Source organism: Carassius gibelio, chromosome B12, assembly GCF_023724105.1.
Source record: "Carassius gibelio isolate Cgi1373 ecotype wild population from Czech Republic chromosome B12, carGib1.2-hapl.c, whole genome shotgun sequence".
Taxonomy (NCBI): Eukaryota; Metazoa; Chordata; class Actinopteri; order Cypriniformes; family Cyprinidae; genus Carassius; species Carassius gibelio.
The window spans coordinates 22,613,834-22,638,649 of NC_068407.1; the positions used below are offsets into that span (position 1 = coordinate 22,613,834).

Below are 24,816 nucleotides of genomic sequence, written 5' to 3' on the forward strand. Positions count from 1 at the left end.
GACGAGTCTCCGCTCTGCAGTAAGTACTGCTGTTGAAAACTAGTAGTACTGATGTTGATGAACTAATCAAATTGTTTGTGTCTGTGTGTGTGTGTGTGTCTTTCTCACTGTTTGCCTTATTAGATGAAGATGACTGTGAGGTAAATAATGGAGGCTGCAGTCATGGTTGTATTCAGGGACCATTTGGAGCTCAGTGTACCTGTGAACCAGGATTTCATCTGCTAAATGACTCAAAAACTTGCGACGACATAAACGAGTGTTTGATCCCTGGATTCTGCAGTCAAACTTGCTACAATGAGCGTGGCTCCTTCCGATGCTACTGCCAAGATGGTTACCAGCTGGAGCCTGATGGACGTACATGCAGAGTCACATGTAAGCATCATCTGCATCATTTACACATCAAACATGACTGCCCAAGACTATGAAGTATAATATGTTGTTGCTGAATTGCATTTATAGTTAAATGGCCAATGGATTAATGCTTCCAACTAACACAAAATCCAATATTTAAAGTAATAAGTATTATAAGTATTACAATGATAGTAAAACCTGAAATCTGTGATGAAATGTGTAATCTGCTACAGCTCCAGTTGATGCTTTACTTCTGGTGGCCAGACGCAGCCAGATCAGCGCTAACCGCATCTTCTTCAGGCCACCACTTATTGTTCCTGTTGTCAGTGGCACAAGCATTGTCGCTGTAGACTTTGATAATATCAATAAACGAGTGTACTGGGGTGATTCATCTGAGAAAATGATCTATAGTTCTTTCCAGAATGGCACAGACAAAAAACAGGTAACTATTAAGAAGAAATTAAGGTCTAGTTGTCTTAAAGGGATAGTTCACCCAAAAATGAAAACTATGTCATTAATAACTCACCCTCATGTCCTTCCAAACCAGTAAGACCTCCATTTATCTTCGGAACACAGTTTAAGATATTTTAGATTTAGTCCGAGAGCTTACAGTCCCTCCATTGAAGCTGTGTGTACAGTATACTGTCCATGTCCAGAAAGGTAAGAAAAAAATCATCAAAGTAGTCCATGTGACATCAAAGGGTCAGTCCAAAAATAGCAAAAACTACAACTTTATTCAGCATTGTCTTCTCTTCAGTGTTGTAAGACAGTTCAAAACAAAGCAGTTTGTCATATCCAGTTCGCGAACTAATCATTCGATGTAACCAGATCTTTTTTAACCAGTTCACCAAATCTAACTGAATCGTTTTAAACGGTTTGCGTCTCCAATACGCATTAATCCACAAATGACTTAAGCTGTTAACTTGTTTAATGTGGCTGACACTCCCTCGGAGTTAAAACAAACCAATATCCCGGAGGAATTCATGTACTCAAACAGTACACTGACTGAACTGCTGTTCAAAATTCTAACTGACCCTCTGATGTCACATGCCATGGAATACTTTTATGATGTTTTTCTTACCTTTCTGGACATGGACAGTATACTGTACACACAGCTTCAATGGAGGGACTAAGAGCTCTCAGACTAAATCTAAAATATCTTAAACTGTGTTCCAAAAATGTCTTACTGGTTTGGAACAACATGGGGGTAAGTTATTAATGACATAATTTTGCAAATTGGGAGAACTAACCCTTTAAAATGGCTTATGCATTTCAAGTCATGCATATATTACTTATATTTTCATCATCTACAGTTTGGGATTAACTAATTTGATGATGCTGGTATGTTAGGTGTTCTCTTCAGGCCTGATGGTACCTGAAAGCATAGCAGTGGATTGGGTGGGTAGAAACATTTACTGGACCGACTACATCATGGAAAACATTGAAGTATCTACTCTGGACGGCCGATTCCGGAAGGTTTTGATTACCAAGAATGTTACCAGCCCTCGCGGACTGGCTCTAGACCCCCGCGACTAGTATGCATATTAACATATTTACTGGTTTGTTTCTGTTTTGAGAGAATGCAGTTGTAGGATTAGTTCACTCATCTCCCATTATTGTCATTATTTACCCTCATGTCATTTTAAATCCATAAGACTTTTGTTCATTCACTTTTGTTTAACAGAAATGGCATTTAATATGGTAAACATAAGCTCAATCAAACTCAACTGAATGATGCACAAGAACAAACCTTATCAGTTCTCGTGTAAGTCATTGGTTCTTGTGTGTCAAGCAAGTACATCTGCGCATCCGTTGATCATATTTTATACAATCTATGCATGTATGAGGATGTTTATGTAAGTAAATTAAATCTGTTCATTATATCAAGTGATCACATCTCTTCAGACTTGATTAAACCACTCAATTCATATGGATTACTTTTACAATCTCTTCGTGAACTTCTTACGTCAAAGTTTTCATTGTGGGGACTGAAATATTTCAGGTTTTAATCATTTATGTATGTATATATTCATGTTTTGTGTTAAGAAGATGAAGGAAAGTATTTTGGGTTTGGAATAACATGAGGATGAATAAAAAAAAATGATGTGGGTTAATTATTGATTACATTGATCAACTATGGGTTTTAAGGTCTTGTATCATACAATTATAATTCCTCCTGTTTTCTTCCCAGCACCAATGTAATGTTTTGGTCAGACTGGGGTCAGAACCCAAGAATAGAACAGGCTAGTATGGATGGATCTGCAAGAAGAGCAATTGTGACTAACAAGGTATACTGGCCCAACGGACTTACACTGGATTACACAACTAGAAGACTATACTTTGTTGACGCCTACCTGAAATATATTGACTACTGTGACTACGATGGCAAAAACAGGCATCAAGTCTTTGCAAGTGACATGGTAACTATTTAAAGTCCCTGGTTAAAATCCATCTATATTTTACATGAAATATATGTCACAGTATGGTTTATCTAATGTTGCAGTTTTTACTCATCACTTCCTACCGTCCGTGTCTGCAGGTTCTTCAGCAACCCCATGGCATAACCATCTTCGAAGACAACATATACTGGAGTGACCGCTACACAAGCCAAATCATGAAGACTAACAAATTTCATGGAGGAAACATCACCACCCTTCTGACCAGTGTGTACCAGTGCATGGGTATCACCATGGATCACCCTGTCAAGCAGCCTTTAGGTTAGGCTTTCACGCAGGTTATTAATGAAAGGAGTGTCTTTTTTTTTTTTAGCTGACTGACAGCTGTCTGTTGGATCACATACAGGACTTAACCCCTGTGAGAACCATACATGCAGTCAGCTGTGTCTGCTATCAACCTTAAGACCACGATACTACAGGTGTGACTGCCAGTCTGGCTGGACCCTTGCCAGCGATGGTCATACTTGTACTAAAGGTCAGAGTCTTGGCAAAATGAGCATGTGCCAATTGAGGTGTTGAGATCTAACTGGCCTTTCACTTGACTTGATGATGCTGTAATAGTTGTTTTTCCTAGATGATACACCATTCTTGATGGTCGCCAGAGATACTGTAATTATGGGAATTCCTCTCAACCCCAATGACACATCCAACAATGCCATGGCACCAATTTCAGGCATCACACAAGGCCGAGATATTGATTTTGATGATCAAGAGCAGTTTGTCTACTGGGTGCAAGGCACTGTAAGTTAATCAGACAATTTCTTAGAGCACTGTTTTAAAATTAACCTATGAAATTACTCATAATTTGACAGTATTTTTTACTATTACACAATATTTTGAAATAGCTTGCCAATAAAGCTCATTCTGATTCTGATTCAAATCAGCAAAGCAAAATAATACTGAAAGATTGTGAAAATGAACATTTCAAAAAAGAAATCTTTATAAAAGTAAAAAAAAAAAAAAATTATATATATATATATATATATATATATATATAAAACACAAAGATTGAACCAAATAGCACTGTTTATAATAATAATAAATATAATAATATTAATAATAATAATAACAATTCCTTACATTTATATAGCAGTTTGCTAGGCACTCAAAGCACTTTACATTGTCAGGGGTTATCTCCTCATCCACCACCAGTGTGCAGCATCCACCTGGAGTGCCCACCACACACCAACTTACTGGTGTAGAGGAGACAGAGCCAATCAGAAATCATGAAAATGTTGATTTTAATTTTTTTTATTTTTTCACCAGGGCTCAATTTATAGAAGTAAGACAGATGGGGCCAATCGAACTCAGTTTGCACCAGCTGCTGTCATTGGTTTTCCCTCAGGTCTTGCTTTTGATTGGATAACACGAATCATGTACTACACTAATCCCACTGTTAAGGCCATTGAGGTGAACAATATTTTTTCACACATTAACACACTTTATCATATATGATATACAGTATCATCATATATATTATCAAATTAAGTTATTTCTAATTATTTATTTATTGTTGTTGTTATTTTTTTATTTTCGCTCGTCTTCCCCCAAAAGGTCATTAGGGTTGATGGATCTCAACATTACAGGAAGACAATCATCACAAACACAGGGAAACCAGAGGGAGCTGGAGAGCCAATAGGAATAGCTCTTGATCCAGCCAGAGGGTAAACACATTTTGTGACTAGTTTACTGTATATTTGCCCTGCACTAATTTGTTATTAAGTATAAGTTATTAAGTTATTAATGTACTGTCTTCATGCACTCACCATACAGGACACTATTCTGGACCGATAGAGGTTCAGATAGTGGAGTTCCACCAAAGGTGGCAAGTGCAGACATGGATGGTGGAAACCTCAGAAACCTCTACACTGGCAACCTGGGCAGTGTTGAGTTTATTGCTGCAGACATAGAGGCCAGGAAAATCTACTGGGGTGTCCCTCAATCTGGGATGGTGAGAAGCATACACTTGTTCATAAACCTACATGTGGAAACAAGTAATTATGCACTTGTTCTATTTTCCTGGCTTTTAACTTCTCTGTGATTGGCAGATTGAATCTGGAACGATGGATGGTGTGAGCAGGGTGACCATCGTGAGTGGCCTGTCTCACCCCTGGGGCATCACTGTGTACCAAAACTACCTTTACTACACTGATCTTGACTATGAGGTTATTGAAAGAGTGGACAAGAACACAGGTGCAGACATGGTGGTGATGAGGAGTAGCATGGCAGGGGTGCGGGCACTGAAAATGAATACCAGAGACAGTAAGTGAAGCATTACAATTTGAAATTTACTTTAAATAAATGATAATTTTACAGGAGTTGCAAGATGTCACCTATGAACACTGCTAACTTGAAAAGTGGAATGAATCAAGATAGTAGCACTGGTATGTTGCCAGTGGCTAAATATTCAGTTTAGCGGTCATTACAAAATACTGACCATTCTGAAATATTAGTAAGTAATCTTAATAATACATTTCATCAGGCACAATTTAAGACTGAAAGTGTAATCCTCTGGATTTTAACTTTTGTTAAATGTTACTTATGTTCTGTTTACAATCATTTATTTAAATCCAGACTCTGCTGGCACTACCAATGCTTGCAGTATGGACAATGGAGGCTGTCCCCACCTGTGTCTGCCAAAACCTGATGGACAAAAGACATGTGCCTGCACCACAGGTTTTATCCCATCTCAGGATGGGTCTCACTGTGAACAGTATGACTCTTACGCAATAGTGTCATCTTTCAAATTTATTAGAGGATTCCACATTAACAGCTCTGACCACTCTGAGGCCATGGTTCCTGTGGGAGCAAGTAAGTAGTGATTACAGTATGCTAAACAGTTTGATCTCTGTTAGAGAGGTAGTGAATTCATTTAATTTAATATTTTTCAAATGATTACATTTTTTAAAGAAAAATCTATTTTATTATATGATGTAACATTTTATACAAAAAACAATCTGCTTGTATTCTGTAGATACTTACTCAGTTCTCAGCAAGCTGGACATGCACATTGCCTCTGGATTCCTGTACTGGACTGATAACAGCACCTACTCATCCTACAGAGGCATTTACAGGACAAAAACAGATGGCTCACGCTATTCTACTGTCATCAGTCAGTTAGGCACTGGAAGGATTCAGGGCTTGGCAGTAGATTGGATCGCAGGTAAATTAATGTGAAAGTGACACCATGTATACTGTGAAAGTTGGTCGTATGTGTTTATATATCAGACTGATTATTTTCTTTTTTATGTCAGGAAACTTGTACTTCACTAATGCATATACCTCTCAAACATACCTTGAGGTGTTACGTCTGAACACAAGCATTCAACTTATCCTGCTGAAGAGTTCAGTGGATCGTCCCCTAGATCTTGCTGTCAGCCCTAAATTGCGTCTCCTCTTCTGGACTGATGCTGGCCAGACACCCAAGATTGAGAGTGCTCTTTTGGATGGGACCAATCGGACAGTTCTTGCCTCTGAGAGCCTGTCATCCCCCCGAGGGTTAACAGTTGATTACACCAATGACCTCTTGTACTGGGTTGATGACACACTGGATATGATTTCCCGGATGGCATCCGATGGTTCACAGCGGCAGATTGTACGCTACGGTAGTCGATACCCCGCGCCATACAGTGTCGCTATTTTTGGCGAGTACATGCTGTGGGTGGATCGCAAACTGGGCAAACTGTTCCAAGCCAGTAAGAGTCCTGGGAATACAGACATGCCAGAGGTGATCCGAGACGGTATAGAGGATCTGACAGACATTGGAGTGTTTGACTCCCATGTTCAGCCCACTTCTGCCAACCTGGTCGGTTTTAACCCATGCCAAGAGGACAATGGGCGCTGTCAACAGTTTTGTTTTGCAATGCCTGAGCAGCAACAGCCAAAATGTGCCTGTGCCCATGGTTCTCTGCTCAGCAATGGAGTCTCATGTGGCTTTGGCCTGGATGAGTTCCTGATCTTCACCACTGATTACACCATGAACAGCATGAGGCTAGACCCAGAAGACCACAGCACTCCATTTCCCACCTTTACCCTGGGCTATGGCGTTTTAGCCACTGAGTTTGACTTCAAGGACAAGAGAGTGTTTTTTACCCAGTATGTGGGTTTAGGCAGGAGTAAAATAGGATACATTCTAACCACCAGCAGCACTAGCCCACCGATCACCATAGCCAGCGGTAGAGCTAAAGCTTTAATATTATCAGAATGAGTAAGCTGAAACCATCCAGTAACAATGTTAAAGTGTTCTCTGCTTTCATTTCATCTGTTAGATCTGGATGATCCTGAAGGTCTGGCCTATGACTGGATCCACAAGCGTCTTTATTTCACAGATTATTACAATAGAAGTGTGCAGTCTATGGCAATAGATGGCCAAAACCGTTCCTTCATTGCACATGCTGACCGCCCCAGAGCCATTGTAGTGGATCCCTGCTATGGGTAAGAAAAGTTCATACTTAAAATTCCCAACTAAACCCTGGGTAAACCAAATATGGGTTATCTGTTGGGTTTTTTCATATTTAACTCTGTCCATTAGGGATGCAGTGTTAACTGAAGATAAATTGAAATCACAATATGGCTTTCTGTGATTATCCAATTGCAAATTTAGTGATGATTTGTTTTTCTGACTGAACCATCCAGTTTTTCCTGAATTAACTTTTAGGACCATAACAGCAAAAATAAAAGAATAACTCTTTTTCATCTTGGTGCATTTTCTGTCACTGTTTGACATTTAGTTTTTACCTCTAACACTGACATGAATCATATAAATTGCATACAACGTGAAATGTTCTGTGATGTTCAGGTTTTTTTTTTTTAGCTGTTTGTTGCTAAACAGCTGGGTGTTACATTCAAACACTGCATCTCTCCACACAATTATTTAATTTAAAGGGCTTTAGAATTACATGGGTTAAAAGTGTTAAAATTTGGTTAATATATTTACAAGAGTTACTCTCCGAAAACTGATTTTGTTTGCTCAGATACCTGTACTGGACTGACTGGGGATCCCCTGCTAAAATTGAAAGAGCCACCTTTGGTGGAAACTTCCGGATCCCTATTGTAAACACAAGCCTCTCTCAGCCTAACGCTCTATCTTTGGATTATGATGAACGATTGCTGTATTGGGCTGATGCAACACTGTGGGTTCATACTGACCTCATTTTTACATCAGTTTTGTTTGATGAATATTTGTTGTTTGCAGTAAAATATAATGTTTCACTCTCTTTGTCACAGGGATAAGATTGAGCGTGCCTCTTTGACTGGAGAGAACAGGGAGATCATTCTTAGTCAGACACAGTACCCATTTTCTGTGACAGTGTTCCAGCAGGATATCTACTGGACTGACTGGAACACACGGATTGTGTACCGCGCCAACAAGGGCGACGGTTCTAGTCTGACTATTATGGCCACCGACCTTCAATACAGACCTAATGACATTAACGTCTTCTCTGCCAGCAGGCAGGAGAGCTGCTCGAGTCCCTGTCAGCTGTTCAATGGAGGCTGCAGCCACGTTTGTGTCCCGGGTTGGTCTAAATGGCACTTTAAAGAAAAAGTTGAATATACATGCAGTGGGCGCCAAAAGTCTGAGACTAAAACATTTTAAACAAATAAATAATGTAACAGATTCTGCACTACATCACTTATCAATTAAATACTTTATATTTTGACTATTCGTACATACAGTCAGATCTTTTTCCAATAAAGCACTTTTGACCATTCTCAAGTAATGCTGGAGAACATGAACTCCTGGGTGGTTTTACATATGGAGTACATGCAGATTAAGTGTTACTTTAATTAAAGCAAGAGAAAATATTAAGAATTTTTTATATTTTTAAATTAAGTTCTTTAGTCAAATTTCAATGCTGATCATAAAATGAATGATATAAATATATACTTTGTTTAAAAGAAATGGAAAATGGAAAAACATTTCTTGCTCTAGAACTTTTGGACCCCACTGTATGCAAATTCCAAGTTAGTTTTTACAGTTTTTTTTTTCTCTCTCTCTCTTTTTGGGAAGATTACATCTTTCATGTCTTTCATGTGTCACTTTATCTCAGGTCCAACTGGCCCAGAGTGTCAGTGTCCCAGCACTGGTAACTGGTATCTGGCCAACAATGGGAAAGACTGCATCCCTGACAATGGGCATCGTTGCCATGCAGATCAATTCACCTGTCTGGATGGAAGCTGTTTGGCCCAGCACTGGAAATGTGATGGCTACAAGGACTGCATAGATGGCTTAGATGAGCTCGAGAGAGTGTGTGGTAAGTAACCTTCCCAGTTGTTACATTTAAAATGTTTCAAAAAAATTTTTTATTTAGTTTTGTGCCATTTTCTTATACCTACATTTAAAAAAAAATGCAAACCTTAATGTGCCTTCTACAGCTTTCCACACCTGCTCACCCACGGAATTCACCTGTGATAATGGAGGTTGTGTGCCTCTGTACTATGTGTGTGACTACACAAACGACTGTGGAGATAACAGCGATGAGCATGGCTGTCCCTTCCCAACCTGTAACCCTACCATAGAGTTCACCTGTGCTAATGGACGCTGCATCAGTGCAGCTTTTGTGTGTGATGGAATCAATGACTGCCGAGACAATGGCACCACGGATGAAGTTAACTGTCGTGAGTGCAGTATTTTATTTAAATACTATTACATTATTTCTTAATATTTTTAATTAGGTTTTCAGATTTAATTTGTAGTTGTAGTAACTGTATGTGATTTTGTCTTACCAAATTATTTCAGCTTGATTTTAATTAATCGGTGGTTTTAGGTTCAGTTATCAATAACACTGTGTGATTGACATCAACATCCAACAACAAAATTGAATTTTCTCCCTTTGTTCTCATTTGATCTAAAACAAGCTCTGGACAAGATTCTCTTTGGTTGGGGTGATAAAGATGAAATGTATAATTTCTTGTAACAGAGAAAAAAAAACATATTTATTTGATTTAATAGCAGACAGAACCTGTGCACCAGGCTTAGTAAAATGTGACACCACCAACATCTGCATTTCTTCAAGTAACCTGTGTGATGGCTTTAACAACTGTGGGGACAACAGTGATGAAAATCCACTCTTCTGTGGTAAGTTTCAAGGTCTCAGCTTTCATCGTTTTCTGCAGATGTCCTTCATGACGATAGACATTTCAGTTTTGAGTGAATATATGAAAAAAAAAAAAATACTTGTGCATGTCCTTAAAGTCATTCCTATACTGCTTTTTGTTAACAGCTGTCCGGACTTGCTCAGCAGATGAGTTCCGCTGTGATAATGGGAAGTGTATTCCTCAGTCATGGGTGTGTGATCGCATCGCAGATTGTTTGGACAGCACAGATGAGCCACCCACCTGTGGTACATGTCAAATCCCTCATCTGTGTATGAAGTAGATCCTGGAATCACTATCTAATACTCTCTTTGTTTCTTTCCACAGAGGATCAGGTTCGTACTTGTAACCCTCAGCAGTTTAGCTGTGCGAATGGACACTGCATTTTGGCAGCGTGGGTATGTGACGGCAGCAACGACTGTGGAGACAACAGTGATGAGGCCCAGGAACTGCAGTGCGGTGAGGCCTGTCATTAATTTTCAAGATGGTAGAAACCAGCAAATCAATGGATATTAGACCTAGTCTGACTATTATTTTGTATTTCAGGATCAAGGACTTGTAACCCCAGCGATTTCACATGCCCCACTTGGTACCCAGGCTCTCCACGCTGTATTCCATGGAGTTATGTGTGTGATGGTGAGAAGGACTGCACAGATGCCGCAGATGAGCTGCACAACTGCCCCAACCGTACCTGCCACATGAATGAGTTTGCTTGTGCCAATGGCCGCTGCATTCTGGTGCCCTTCCAGTGAGTTGTTCCTCTCCAGCCGCATCTCACGCAAACAATAAATAAAATAAAATGTTTCTCAAAATCTTTATACAATCTGTATTGTGCATCTAAATCTCCTTCACAGCTGTGACCGTGTGAATGACTGTGGGGATGGCAGTGATGAGATTGGCTGCATATATCGCACCTGCTCCAGTCAAGAGTTCACCTGCCAGAATGGAGTGTGTATTCCATCAGTGTATCTATGTGATGGTTATATAGACTGTCAGGATGGCACTGATGAACTCGAGGGCTTGTGCAGGAGTCCAGAACCCACCTGTACACCTGGAAAATTCATGTGCAATTCTGGGGAGTGCATTAACATCCACAAGGTCTGCAACCATCAAAGGGACTGCTCTGACAACAGTGATGAGAAGGGCTGTGGTAAGACACCATCAGTATTTAGAAAAAGGCTCACTTTAGGAATGTGCCCAAAATAACAAATACAATGTTTGGCAAGGCAAGAATAAGGTATTCAAGATTAATGATTAATTCTATTTATTATGTAAAATTGTGTGTTGACTGATTATCCAACAATTATCATTATCATTCATCATTTAACATTTTAATTGACATGGGTATAAAACACTTTTTAAAACGATTATACCTACACATTAGAAATCTGTACTGCCTTCCAGAAGGCAACAATATGACTCTGTATGTAGAGCATTTATTTGATTAAAACTACAGTAAAGTGAAATTATTACATTTTAAAATAGCTATAAATGTTTGTATATATTTAACATTGTGATTTATTCCTGTGATGGAAAAGCTGAATTTTTAGCAGTCATCAATTGAGTCTCAAGAACAGCATTTAAAATAGAAGAAAGTAAAAATAGAAAATAGAACAATAAATTGACCAATTCCAAGAGATTACATAAATTATTTTTGCTAAAATTAGTAATTAATTTATTAATTGTACAAAACATATTTGTGGTTTGGAAATTGACTAAAAATAGACTTTTTAGCTTTGACACACTGATGAATTAGGCTCCACCCACACATAGTTCCATCTGCATGTATTTTCAGTTCGGTTCATACTGTCATTATAGCAGACACGTGTACAATTATATGAATAAAATATTACAATTCTTTTATTAAAAGCACATTAATAATTACAATAGAACTAATGAACTGGGAATGATGTGCCTTTCTGTCCCTCCACAGGCATAAATGAGTGCAATAATCCAGCCATCCACCAGTGTGCTCAGAACTGCATAGACACCCAGACGGGTTACTACTGCTCCTGCAGGGATGGCTACAAACTCATGCCAGACGACAAGGCCTGTGAGGATATAGACGAATGCAAAGAGGACCCGGGAGTGTGCAGTCAGGTGTGCGAGAATGCTGTGGGCTCCTTCTATTGCAAATGTGCACCGGGATACCTACGAGAGCCTGATGGACGCAGCTGCCGGCAGAACAGTGGGATTGCACCATACCTCCTCTACAGCAACCGTTACTACATCCGTAACCTGACCGTTGATGGATCATCCTCATCGGTGGTGCTGCAAGGCCTATCGAATGTTGTTGCTCTGGACTTTGATACTACTGAGAAGCGTTTATACTGGATGGATATTGGCACACAGTGCATTGAGAGGATGTATTTAGAAGGGACAGGACGGGAGGTCATATTGAAGAGTGACCTGGACGGGGCAGAAGGCCTGGCTGTGGACTGGGTGGGCCGGTAGGTTAATAAGGGACTTCATTCACTTATTTACTTAGAGGATGTTGTAAAAAGAAATGGGCAGGGTTAATCTATGGTTGGATTTTTCCTTGTAGAAAGCTATACTGGGCAGATGTGACTATGGAAGCCATTCATGTATCTGAGCTTGATGGACGTTATCGGAAAAAACTTTTGAAAGGTTGTGTTGACGCCAACTCTACATACTGCTTCACCAATCCGCGGGCTGTTGCTGTTAACCCTAAATATGGGTGAGCTAAAGATAACACATTTATTTTATTTGTTCAGTTGAACCATGTGTGCAAACTTTCCCTTTCCCCATTTCTGGTCAGATGGCTATACTGGACAGACTGGGGACGGATGGCTTTCATTGGCAGGGCTGGAATGGATGGAACCAGCTCATCAGCTATCATCACTACCAAGCTAGTGTGGCCTCATGCCCTGACCATCGACTTCACCAACAACAAGATATTTTTTGCTGATGCTCACCTCAATTTCCTTGAGTAAGTTGTGTTGTGTACTGTATCCAAACCAAATCTTATCTTCAGACAGTAACAGACAGCCCTGCTTTATATAACACATATAGTATAATGAATATTATGAATCAGCATGGGAGTCATTTCATTTGTATCAATCTGATGTCAGCATTTCCCATAGTGATCATCAATGTTAGAGGAGCAAACTCATTTTTGATTTTATAAATAGTACTGTTGTAGTAAAAAAATATAAGCACAGCTGTGATTTTACACATTTGTACACATTTGATTCACCATATACCTATAGAATCTATACTTATAATGTCTATTTTCCAACAGTTATGCTGATATGGATGGACAAAACAGACATAGGGCTATAACAGGCTCCATGCCCCATGCTTTCGCTCTGACCCTGTTTGAGGATTTGGTGTACTGGACTGACTGGAACACCCACACCATAGAGAGAGCCCACAAATACACTGGTGCTAACCGTATTTTAATGGGAAACAACACACACCGCCCTAATGACATCCACGTTTACCACCCTTACAGACAGCCACGCAGTAAGTCAAGTCACATTTATTTATATAGTGCTTTTAACTACAGGTCCTTCTCAAAACATTAGCATATTGTGAAAAAGTTCATTATTTTCCATAATGTAATGATAAAAATTAAGCTTTCATATATTTTAGATTCATTGCACACCAACTGAAATGTTTCAGGTCTTTTATTGTTTTAATACTGATGATTTTGGCATACAGCTCATGAAAACCCAAAATTCCTTTCTCAAAAAATTAGCATATCATGAAAAGGTTCTCTAAACGAGCTATTAACCTAATCATCTGAATCAACTAATTAACTCTAAACACCTGCAAAAGATTCCTGAGGCTTTTAAAAACTCCAAGCCTGGTTCATTACTCAAAACCGCAATCATAGGTAAGACTGCCGACCTGACTGCTGTCCAGAAGGCCATCATTGACACCCTCAAGCGAGAGGGTAAGACACAGAAAGAAATTTCTGAACGAATAGGCTGTTCCCAGAGTGCTGTATCAAGGCACCTCAGTGGGAAGTCTGTGGGAAGGAACAATTGTGGAAAAAAACGCTGCACAATGAGAAGAGGTGACCAGACTCTGAGGAAGATTGTGGAGAAGGACCGATTCCAGACCTTGGGGGACCTGCGCGAGTCTGGAGTAGAAACATCCAGAGCCACCGTGCACAGGCGTGTGCAGGAAATGGGCTACAAAGAAGCAGCACTGGACTGTTGCTCAGTGGTCCAAAGTACTTTTTTCGGATGAAAGCAAATTTTGCATGTCATTCGGAAATCAAGGTGCCAGAGTCTGGAGGAAGACTGGGGAGAAGGAATTGCCAAAATGCCTGAGGTCCAGTGTCAAGTACCCACAGTCAGTGATGGTCTGGGGTGCCATGTCAGCTGCTGGTGTTGGTCCACTGTGTTTTATCAAGGGCAGGGTCAATGCAGCTAGTTATCAGGAGATTTTGGAGCACTTCATGCTTCCATCTGCTGAAAAGCTTTATGGAGATGAAGATTTAATTTTTCAGCACGAGCCTGGCACCTGCTCACAGTGCCAAAACCACTGGTAAAATGGTTTACTGACCATGGAATTACTGTGCTCAATTGGCCTGCCAACTCTCCTGACCTGAACCCCATAGAGAATCTGTGGGATATTGTGAAGAGAAAGTTGAGAGACGCAAGACACAACACTCTGGATGAGCTTAAGGCGGCTATCGAAGCATCCTGGGCCTCCATTTTCTCCATGCCACGCCGCATTGAAGCAGTCATTTCTGCAAAAGGATTCCCGACCAAGTATTGAGTGCATAACCGAAGATAATTATTTGAAGGTTGAATTTTTTTGTATTAAAAACACTTTTCTTTTATTGGCCGGATGAAATATGCTAATTTTTTTAGATAGGTATTTTGGGTTTTCATGAGCTGTATGCCAAAATCATCAGTATTAAAACAATAAAAGACCTGAAATATTTCAGTTGGTGTGCAATGAATCTAAAATATATGAAAGTTTAATTTTTATCATTACATTATGGAAAATAATGAACTTTTTAACAATATGCTAATTTTTTGAAAAGGACCTGTATACAGATTGTGTCAAAGCAACTCAACAGCATTAAATAGGAAAATAGTGTGCCAATAATGCAAAAAGGCATTTTGTCATTGAATTCAGTGATGTCATCATCCAGCTTAGTTCAGTTTAAATAGTATCTGTGCAATCAAGTCGATGATACCACTGGAAATTAAGTGTCCCTAACTAAGCAAGTCAGAGGCGACGGCAAGACGAAACCAGCAGTTCAATTCCAGGCTGCAGCAAAGTCACATTGTGCAGAATCATCTGTTTCCTGGTGACCATCTAGTTGAAAAGATCTTTACTCTGGATCTGTCTCTGGGGCTCATCTAGTTGTCCTGGTCTCCGCTGACATTCAGGGCTGTAGAGGTCCTCTCTAGGTGCTGATCCACCATCTGGGCTGGATACGTACTGAATCCGGGAGACTGCAGTGACTATCTGATCTGGATACAGACCGGATCTGGTGGCTACGGTGTCCTCAGAATAAGAGAGAATCAGACTTATGTTAGCGTAGATTTCATTCTTCTAGTGTGTGTTATGGGAAGTGTTCCCTGTTCTGGTTTTCCTAATTGATGCAGCCTAAAAATCCTTGGTAACACTTTCTATGAAGCCCGTATTTATAATACATTATAAGGGTATTCTTAAGGCATTATAATGAATGCATAATGCATTATAAAAAACCTTATAATATGTTGTATCAACTCATGAATAATCATAACAGCAATTATAATACATCATAATGCTTACGTATTTGTGGTTATAAGTTTAAAAGTATGATTATTTATAACACACAATGAACACCATATTAAATCTACTTAATTTACAGTATAATGGACTGTATCATATCTTGACATTGTTTAAGATCTGCACAGTATCTTACTACAGCTTGTGAGTGGTTAGATGATGAGTGTTATTTGAGTTTTTCTGCGGAGCTAATGTTAATTAATTGATGTGAGCTGAATCCTCCAACTGAAAAAAACAATTTTTTTATCTGGTTACATTTTATTTTGATTGTCCCCTTAATCAATCAACTATAAGCGACTTTGCAACTACATGCCAAATAACTCTCATTAGAGTATCAGTATGCTCAATAAAGGTAGAATCTAGTATGGTAGAATAAACCGATTTACTAACAGTATAGTCAGTTTACCTGTTCTTTGACGATCAAAATAAAGTGTCAGCATATATTTACAGTAGCAGATATACTAATATTCTAATGACCGCTAGTTGACATGTAGTTGCAGAGTTACTTATCAACAGCTCTCTAAAGGGTACCATCAAAATAATCAAACTGACATTACAATTAAAATAGTTTAAAGCAAATGTGTCATATTACACATTCATCTGATCTGATATCTGATCTTATGGCTGTTTGAGAGAAAACTTTTTTTATTTTATTTTTATAATTAATATTATTATTACTACTTATAAGTGGACTTTGACCGCTTTAAGTAAAGTAGCATCAGAAAAATGTCAAGATATGGGACTTATAATACATTATAACTATGAAAAGTATCATCCATTGTAAGTTGATGCAGCATGTTCATTGTGTTATAAACCATCATACTCTTAAAAGCTATAACAACAAATAAGTACACATTATAATATATTAAAACTGTTTTTATGAATATTCATGAGATGATACAACATATTATAAGTTTATTTTTATTTTTATAATGCATTATGCATTCATTATAATGCCTTAAGAAAACCTTCATAATGTATTATAAATACAGGCTTCATAGAAAGTGTTACCAAATCCTTTAATGGATTTGAATATTAGAAATGTGAGTGTGCTATGTGTAAGCCAGGTTAAAGAGATGGGTCTTTAATCTAGATTTAAACTGACCGAGTGTGTCTGCCTCCCAAACAACTGTGGTAGTTTGTTCCAGAGTTTGGGCGCTAAATAGTAAAAGGATATGCTGCCCGCAGTTGATTTTGATGTTTTAGGATGTGGAGGACTATAGTGCAATAAAAGCTTGTTCAAATACTGAGGTGCTAAACCATTCAAATACAAATCTACACAATGTTTAATAAGGAGCCAGTGTGGTGTTGACAGAACTGAGCCAGAGAGCTGCACGGGTCCGATTTTGTAAATCCGCACCCGCCCGTACCCACAGTGCTTAAAACCGCATCTGACCCGTTTTCCGACAGCAGCACTAATTAAAATACGCACCCGACCCGACCCGCTTAAAATAGAACCGACACCCGACCCACACCCGAAATCAAATCAGTTAAGCCAATCACATTAGACCCACTTTTTTATTGCCAGGTCATACAGAAGTTATTTATGGAAAACTCTTTTTAAAAGATATTCGTTTTTTATACATTTTATCTTAATTTTGATCAATGTTTTATCAATCAATTGCTCATATTTAATAAATAAGAAGCAAATATTTTTTCCAAATATTTTGCTACCTAAAAGTTAAATATTTTTTGTGTCACGCATGCATGCATGGCTATTTCCCTCATATTAAATATAAAACCAAGTGGACTGATATTTTTCCAATGTTTGGACTCCTTTATTAATGGAGTATATAAACAGACGTTTCAATATATTGGTATTAAATGCATTTTCTGAGAATTTATATTTCACGTTTTTACTGCAAATGTCAAAATACGTGCTCTTTGGTCCATCATCACTGATCACATTAGAATAAAATATCTCATAATAAAATACAAAATTGACTGATTTATGAATGTTTATGCATAGTTCTCATCAGTCGGAAATACAGATAAACGCTTTCATTTGTTGTATTTTTGATACTGAAAGAAAACAGAAGAACAAAAGAGCGAATCATACCACCGTCTGAGGTTGTGCTTCAAGTCGAACGCACCCATTTTTAAATCATCCACAGCTGAGCATCGCGAGAGGCGGATCTGCGCCAGAGCGCACATGTGAATGAGCTGCACAAAGTCATTTTCATATGCAATTAAAAAAACAAAAACAACCCTGGATAGATTAGGCCCATATTCACAAATGTGTTAGCTATGGAATGAAATATCTGATATTCCAATTGTCAAATACATGCAAGTGGAAGTGTATTGTTGTTTAAACACCTTTATAACGATCGCGTTAGTTGAGCTGTATGCGCAATATAATTTTATGACACAAATTTTGAAATAGACTTAAATCAAACACATTTTAATCCAGATTCTGTATATATGATATATATATATATATATATATACAGGGTTCTAAAATAACTTTTTTGATCACCAGCCAATCAGAATTTCCACTAGCCATTTTTTTTCCCGGTAAAAATAACAAATTATGAGTGCCACTAAATGCATTTGATCATTTTATTAACATTGTTGGCATGAAAAACATCAGTTTATAAACCGTACTCACGAATTCATAAACTGTTAACTTGGTTTAACAAATTATGCCCACGAATTTCCAATCCGTGCGCTCAGTTTTTGTAAACCGTACCCTCGGTTTTTGAATCCGTACCCACAAATTCATAATCCGTGCGCACACTTTCGCAATACGTTCCCACGGATCTGTAAACCGTACTCACGGATTCATGCAGAAAGCTCCTGTTAACATACAGTTTTATTGACTATTATTATGTGGAATAGGTTTAATAATAATAAAGGAATAATCTTATAATAGCAACTGATTATTATTGTACAATAAACCTGGCATTGTGACTAACTCTGGAGTAAATTTTTCCGGTTCCTGTTGTAAATTGTTTTGGATAAAAGATTCTTATGCATAACAATATATAATAATGATAAAAATAAAAATAAAGTTATTTTTATCATTTTAATTTGTAGGCTAAATAAATGATTACAAGAAAATAATTCATGAATTGCTTTATTTTTAAATAAACTTTGACAGTTTTGTAAATGCTTGTCTACAATTCTTTCTTAACATGCATGAAGACTTATTTTTCTGATTTTATTATACTAAGCTCCATCCACCCCACCTGCCGGAGTTAGATGCATGTTTCACTGTTAATGTTTTTAATAAATAATGAGGCCGAAAATAACATTGCATTCAGTTAGAGAGAAAAGGAATGAAAACATAACCGGCATATTATTTGTTTTGTATTGCTTTTTACCCTTATTTTCTTTTTCTTTTTAGCGTTTTTTTTTTTTTTTTTTTGGTCATAAAACACAGGCGGCTGTGTCTTATCCTATTGGTGATTAATATAATAATCACTATTAAAATAAACGCTAAAAAGAAGACTATTTGTGTGAATGCTGATCGTGGACTCATTGGATACTATGAAAAATAATGTTTAATAAACAGAAATGAATCTGCCGGTGGGGGCGGAGCTACAAATGCGTGTCAGTTTACAAATACAAATCCGAGGGAACGGATTGTGAAAGTGTGCGCACGGATTATGAATTTGTGGGTACAGATTAAAAAAAACCGAGGGTACGGTTTACAAAATCTGAGCGCACGGATTGGGAATTCGTGGGCACGGTTTGTTAATCCGTGGGTACAATTTGTTAAACCGAGGGAACAGTTTATGAATTTGTGAGTACGGTTTATAAACTGAGGGGACGGATTGCAAAACCGTCGTCACGGATTGATTTTTTTTCTCCTACAGGTGACGTGCGGGGCTCTCCGTAATATCCTCATCCCCTGCCTCGTTCCTCTTTTCGCCCCCAGAAATCTGTCCCAACCACCGCCACATTTAGTTTAATCTTATTTTTTTTTTCTTTAATAGCTAACTCCCTCCTCTTTCAGTCTATGCTCCCTGCTCTGGCTCCATTCATTCTTCTTCCTTGTGTTTTCTGATGGACGCTATTCATTTCCATGTTTTTTCGCGCTGGTTTCACTGCAAACTGCGTGCAGCCAATGAGCATATGAAACGTCATCACGTAGCATTACAGCACAGTGTTCGTGGGAAATGTAGGAAGTGCTGCCAGGGGAATAAATGACCGAGAACAGAACCTCATGTCATGCATCACCAGCCAAACTGGATAGTAAGTTTTAATTAACACCCGCCAAAATGAATTTTAACCCGCATTTGGCGGGTTGGCGGGTGTTAATTTAGAACCCTGTATATATATATATATATATATATATATATATATATATATATATATATATATATATATATATATATATATATTTTTTTTTTTTTTTTTTTACAGAAAACATAAACAACGGAAAAAAACAACAGCTGGCTGATCTTTTACGTCTGTTAACTAATGACTCATGCAGCCGTTCACGCGGTTGTGATTATTCTTTTTTAAGTCGAACGTAGGCCTATTTTTACGTTTGCACGTGACTGTTTTGAACCCGTGTTTAGACCCGTGTTTCCCCTATGTTCGACCCGACCCGCACCCGTATGACATTTTTCACCCGTTTCAGCCAAGTTTGCGGGTCACTCGTCGGGTACCCGAACCCGTGCAGGACTCTAAACTGAGCAAATATGGTCATACTTCCTGGTTCTAGTAAGAACTCTAGCTGCTGCATTTTGGACTAGCTGGAGTTTGTTAATTGAGCATGCAGAACAACCACCCAATAAAGCATTACAATAATCTAACCTTGAGGTCATGAACGCTTGAATAGGTGAGAGCATAGGTCATAATTTGGATATATTTTTTAGATGGAAAAATGCAGTTTTATACATGTGGCTATGGAGCGAATTTTGTGCCAATATTCATCAAATAAAATCCAGCATTTTGTAAATAAACACAATCTGCTTTGCAAAGAAAAACTTGTCTTTCAAACAAACGCAAAGTGATTTGCAAATACAAAACTCTATTTGAGAGAAAATGCAGAGGTATGAATTTATTTTCTCACAAATGCATAAAGGTCATTTATTCTCACATGGATCAAAGCAGATTTTCTCACAAATGCAATTGAGCAACTATCTTTACCAAAAACAGCAGATAGCACTATTGGTCAATTTACGCTAGTCTCCCGAGACCCAAAACACCTGTTTACCTTTTCAGGGAATACAGCACACCAACATGAGTGGGGAACAGGTGAGTTTCTGTCTCACTATATAATTAGCCATTTAAATGTTTTCACAAAGCGACCCTACTACAGTGTCACTAAAATTCACAGTAAGTGCTGTAAAGCTGTTAACATGATTGATTAGTTCAAAAATCAGTAGTGACATGGTAAACATTTAACTATGCAGTCTTTCCCTATAAAAACTGATCCATTCTCCATACCTCTTATCCCCTGTTGGATAATAGGATATAGAGTATATACATATGTTGATAAAATAGTTCAATTTATAGCGTCAATATTGTGTACCAAAAATTTAAGCTTAGACAGTTTAATTTAGTATCAGATATAATAATATCACCCAAGAGGTCATTAATTATTAATAACTAAGACTGAGACTAAGACTAAATAAAAAATGCCTGCCAAAATTAACACTGTTAGCCGATAAGTTTTTCTTAAAGGCTGTGCCTGAACATACACAGCTAACATTCTCCCTATAGTTCGCTGTCATTGTTAACAGTTCTGTCATATGGTTACAAGTCTGTCTAATCATCAGATAGAAGGGTTAATCAAAGGAATTAATCTGTATAAAAAGTATTATAACGATTGCTTTCTTATTATTAGTAATAGAAAGGCAAACATTGCCATCCGTATTAAGCAGATAATTATTTATATAATTTAAACAAATCTTTGATTGGTTAATGAACATTTAATTTCACAAACTTGCAAACTTAGTCGAATCCAGCTGTGAGATCTTGGGAAGTGTACATTTTTATCCAGCTTGATCGTGTGTTCTCTGTGTGGCGGTCGGTCCGTGTGAATTAAATACATTACATTTTAAACTCGTGATTTCAAATTATGCTGTGCTTTATGCATTTGCCCAGCATCATTTTCATGTCATTTTCACTGTGTGCTGTATGTAAAAGAAGTGTAACGCTGGCTTTATTTGAAAAACATGATTCCCAATGCACACACACTTCCCAGAATACCGAGTGCTTAGTTGGTTATAGTTTTTACTTCCTTTTTAATTATATTTCTATTAAATATTTATTTATCTGTGAAAAATACTTTCATCTTTTCATCTAAAGTATAAGTATGTTTATTTTAAAAAATTTGAAATTCATTGTCAAATAATTTCACATTTTTTTAAATATTATTAAAAAACATATATATGAACATATGATAGATAAAAATTGATAGCATGAATGTACTGTAAGTCACTTTGGATAAAAGCATCTGTTCAATGTATAAATTTAATATATATATATATATATATATATATATATATATAATATATTTAACTATATTGGCTTTATATTGGCTATCAGCTCCCCTGCTTTCCAAGATACCGGCTGTCAAAAAATCAATATTGGTCAATCCAATATTTACCAGTATTTTAGAAGGATTATGTAATGATTAGAAACTGTAGTAGGGTCGCTTTGTGAAAACCTCTAAATGGTTAATTATATAGTAAGACAGAAACTCACCTGTTCCCCACTCTTGTGGGCCTGCTGTAGTCCCTGAAAAGGTTTACAGGTGTTTTCGGGTTTCAGGAGACTATCGTAAATTGACCAATAGCACCATCTGCTGTTTTTGGAAAAGACAGTTGCTCAATTACATTTGTGAGAAAATCTGCTTTGATCCATGTGAGAATATATGCCTGTGTGCAATATGCATTTGTGAGAAAATCAATTCCCCACAAATGAGTCTCACAATTGAAACACACACTACATATATTTGCCCATACCTCTGCGTTTTCTTTCAAATAGAGTTTTGTATTTACAAATCACTTTGCGTTTCTTTCAAAGTCAAGTTTTTCTTTGCAAAGCAGATTGTGTTTTTTTACAAAATGCTGGATTTGTTTGATGAATATTGGCACAAAATTTGCTCCATATGTGGCTTTTAAAGGAAAGATTTATTACAAGTAGCACACGTAGGTTCCTGAGTAATGACGGAGAATTGACAGAGCAGCCATCAAGTCTTAGACAGTGTTCTATGTTATTACATGCAGAGGTTTTAGGTCCGATAATTATCACCTCTATGGATAATTTTTTTTTTCAAATTGGTATGTTGCCCTGGGCCGCAAATAAATATAGAGCTGAGTATCATCAGCATAACAGTGAAAGCTAACACAATGCTTCCTGATGATATCTACCAAGGGTAACATGTAAAGCTTGAAAATGAATGGCCCTAGTACTGAGCCTTGAGGTACTCCATCCTGCACTTGTGATCGATATGATGCCTCTTCATTTGATGCAATGAATTGATGGCAGTCATCAGGGAACTACACTGCACCTGAAATGGTCGCATATTCGCCCTTTGAAATGACATAGCGACCCAAACTTTTTTCAGGTCGCAAATGTGTCACTGATTATTTTTTATTCATAGCATATGTTTTAGGCCAGTGGTTTTCAACCTGTGATCTGCGGCTACGACATATTGCATATTGGTGTGTATCACAATCACAAAATTTATAAAAAAATTGCTATAGTTTTTTTTTTTTTTTTTTTGTCCACATCGCACAGCCCTAGTTCATTCAATAAATTAAGTTAACAATCTAGCTTCTGAGTACTAAGTTATTAACCCAACAATAGCGGGGTCAGTTAATTTTTTTTTTAAGTGGGCCCCACAAACATATGTGTGTGGTTGTGTAGGCCGCGAGTTGAAAAATGGTTGGGAACCACTGTTTTAGGCAATATGCTATGATTAACTATGAACATTTTTTAAAATCAGAAATGTGTATTTTAAAAATACGTTTTATAACGTGCTCTGAGCATATGCATATGATGCAAATACATACTAAATATATCAAAATTGAAAAGTCTTGGAAAGTGTGTTCGAATAGTCTGTGGTTATGTCTTAAGTGAAAGTAAAGAGTTGGAAAGAAATCGGATGAGTATCACTATTGTGGCGATGTAAAGACAATCCGCCCCTTCCGTGCCCATATCGGGATGTGGAACAATTAAGACAAAATTATAAAAAGGAAAAATCGCTTGGGAAAAAGGGGGAAATGGTAAACGCGAACGCCAAGTGGCAGGTGAGCAAATCAAACAATGGACGCGAGTCATAACTGAGGAGTGGATCGGCGGGAGTGAGACGCACGCTGTAGGTCAGGGTGAGTGCGGAAATAAAGATTCACCAGGCTGCAGAGAGAGAGTGTAACGAACTGCTGAAGGAACTCACAAGATCGTCATTCCGTTGGGTTTTGCGAATCCGGAGAAAACACTGCCTCCCAAGGATCTTTTCCCTGCTAGAAATGGTCAGCGATATTGCACACACACACTCACACACTAACGCACTTCATCGCACGCACTTCATCCACACGTTCGCGAGTCGCTTTGAGTGACCGATTTATATTACTGACTTTCATTTAATTTCCCTTTCAGTATATCTATGACTTTGGTTGCTCAAGAGAAAAAATATATACTAATCCTGTGTTTTTTTTGTTTGTTTTTTTTTTCTCTCTGGACCGCTGATGAGTGTCTTTGTTTGGAGGAGAAAGCCTCTGATCTGCTGACCTTGTTTACTTTGTCTAAGTTCATTTAATTATGCCTGTATGAAAACCTTGTCGTTTACAATTGTTGTTTTTATTATTATTATTATTATTATTATTATTATTATTATTATTATTATTATTATTATTATTGTTGTTCGTTTTGTTTTTGTTCCTTTCCTCCTGATTATATGGGGTATTTGTGTCCAGAATTGTGTATGAAGAAGGGAAAAATCTATATCAATGAATTCTTTCGAACTGCAAGTTGTTGTTTTGTCTTCTATTAAGTAACGTATAAGCAATTCATCTAATTTTGTGTAACTGCAGGTTTTAAAATCTCCCTGGGTTATCATGGCATTTTGGAATTTATTTGGTGACAGGCCAAAGTCCTGTCTGGCGCCCGAACTACCAAATAGATACTGTTTCCAAAAGGTCACTAGGGCGTGCCACCGTTACACTATAATGGATGCATTTTCTCTTAAAGT

At 37.7% G+C, this 24,816-nt stretch overlaps 1 protein-coding gene across 1 annotated transcript in view; it reads left to right on the forward strand.

Moving 5' to 3' along the window:
• Window positions 1-24,816, forward strand: part of LOC127969335 (low-density lipoprotein receptor-related protein 2-like) — a 36,939-nt gene that overhangs the window by 668 nt on the left and 11,455 nt on the right. Inside the window, exons 2-30 of the mRNA XM_052571209.1 lie at window positions 7-19; window positions 124-372; window positions 585-793; window positions 1,702-1,886; window positions 2,543-2,771; window positions 2,891-3,068; window positions 3,154-3,282; window positions 3,382-3,548; window positions 4,074-4,217; window positions 4,362-4,471; window positions 4,581-4,758; window positions 4,856-5,069; window positions 5,382-5,618; window positions 5,782-5,970; window positions 6,062-6,982; window positions 7,076-7,241; window positions 7,781-7,939; window positions 8,034-8,323; window positions 8,858-9,061; window positions 9,183-9,425; window positions 9,760-9,885; window positions 10,031-10,150; window positions 10,230-10,361; window positions 10,449-10,650; window positions 10,757-11,052; window positions 11,836-12,352; window positions 12,448-12,600; window positions 12,682-12,852; window positions 13,165-13,425. Coding sequence (XP_052427169.1) covers window positions 7-19; window positions 124-372; window positions 585-793; window positions 1,702-1,886; window positions 2,543-2,771; window positions 2,891-3,068; window positions 3,154-3,282; window positions 3,382-3,548; window positions 4,074-4,217; window positions 4,362-4,471; window positions 4,581-4,758; window positions 4,856-5,069; window positions 5,382-5,618; window positions 5,782-5,970; window positions 6,062-6,982; window positions 7,076-7,241; window positions 7,781-7,939; window positions 8,034-8,323; window positions 8,858-9,061; window positions 9,183-9,425; window positions 9,760-9,885; window positions 10,031-10,150; window positions 10,230-10,361; window positions 10,449-10,650; window positions 10,757-11,052; window positions 11,836-12,352; window positions 12,448-12,600; window positions 12,682-12,852; window positions 13,165-13,425 — 6,392 coding nt within the window. The remainder of the gene's footprint in view (window positions 1-6; window positions 20-123; window positions 373-584; window positions 794-1,701; window positions 1,887-2,542; window positions 2,772-2,890; window positions 3,069-3,153; window positions 3,283-3,381; window positions 3,549-4,073; window positions 4,218-4,361; window positions 4,472-4,580; window positions 4,759-4,855; window positions 5,070-5,381; window positions 5,619-5,781; window positions 5,971-6,061; window positions 6,983-7,075; window positions 7,242-7,780; window positions 7,940-8,033; window positions 8,324-8,857; window positions 9,062-9,182; window positions 9,426-9,759; window positions 9,886-10,030; window positions 10,151-10,229; window positions 10,362-10,448; window positions 10,651-10,756; window positions 11,053-11,835; window positions 12,353-12,447; window positions 12,601-12,681; window positions 12,853-13,164; window positions 13,426-24,816) is intronic.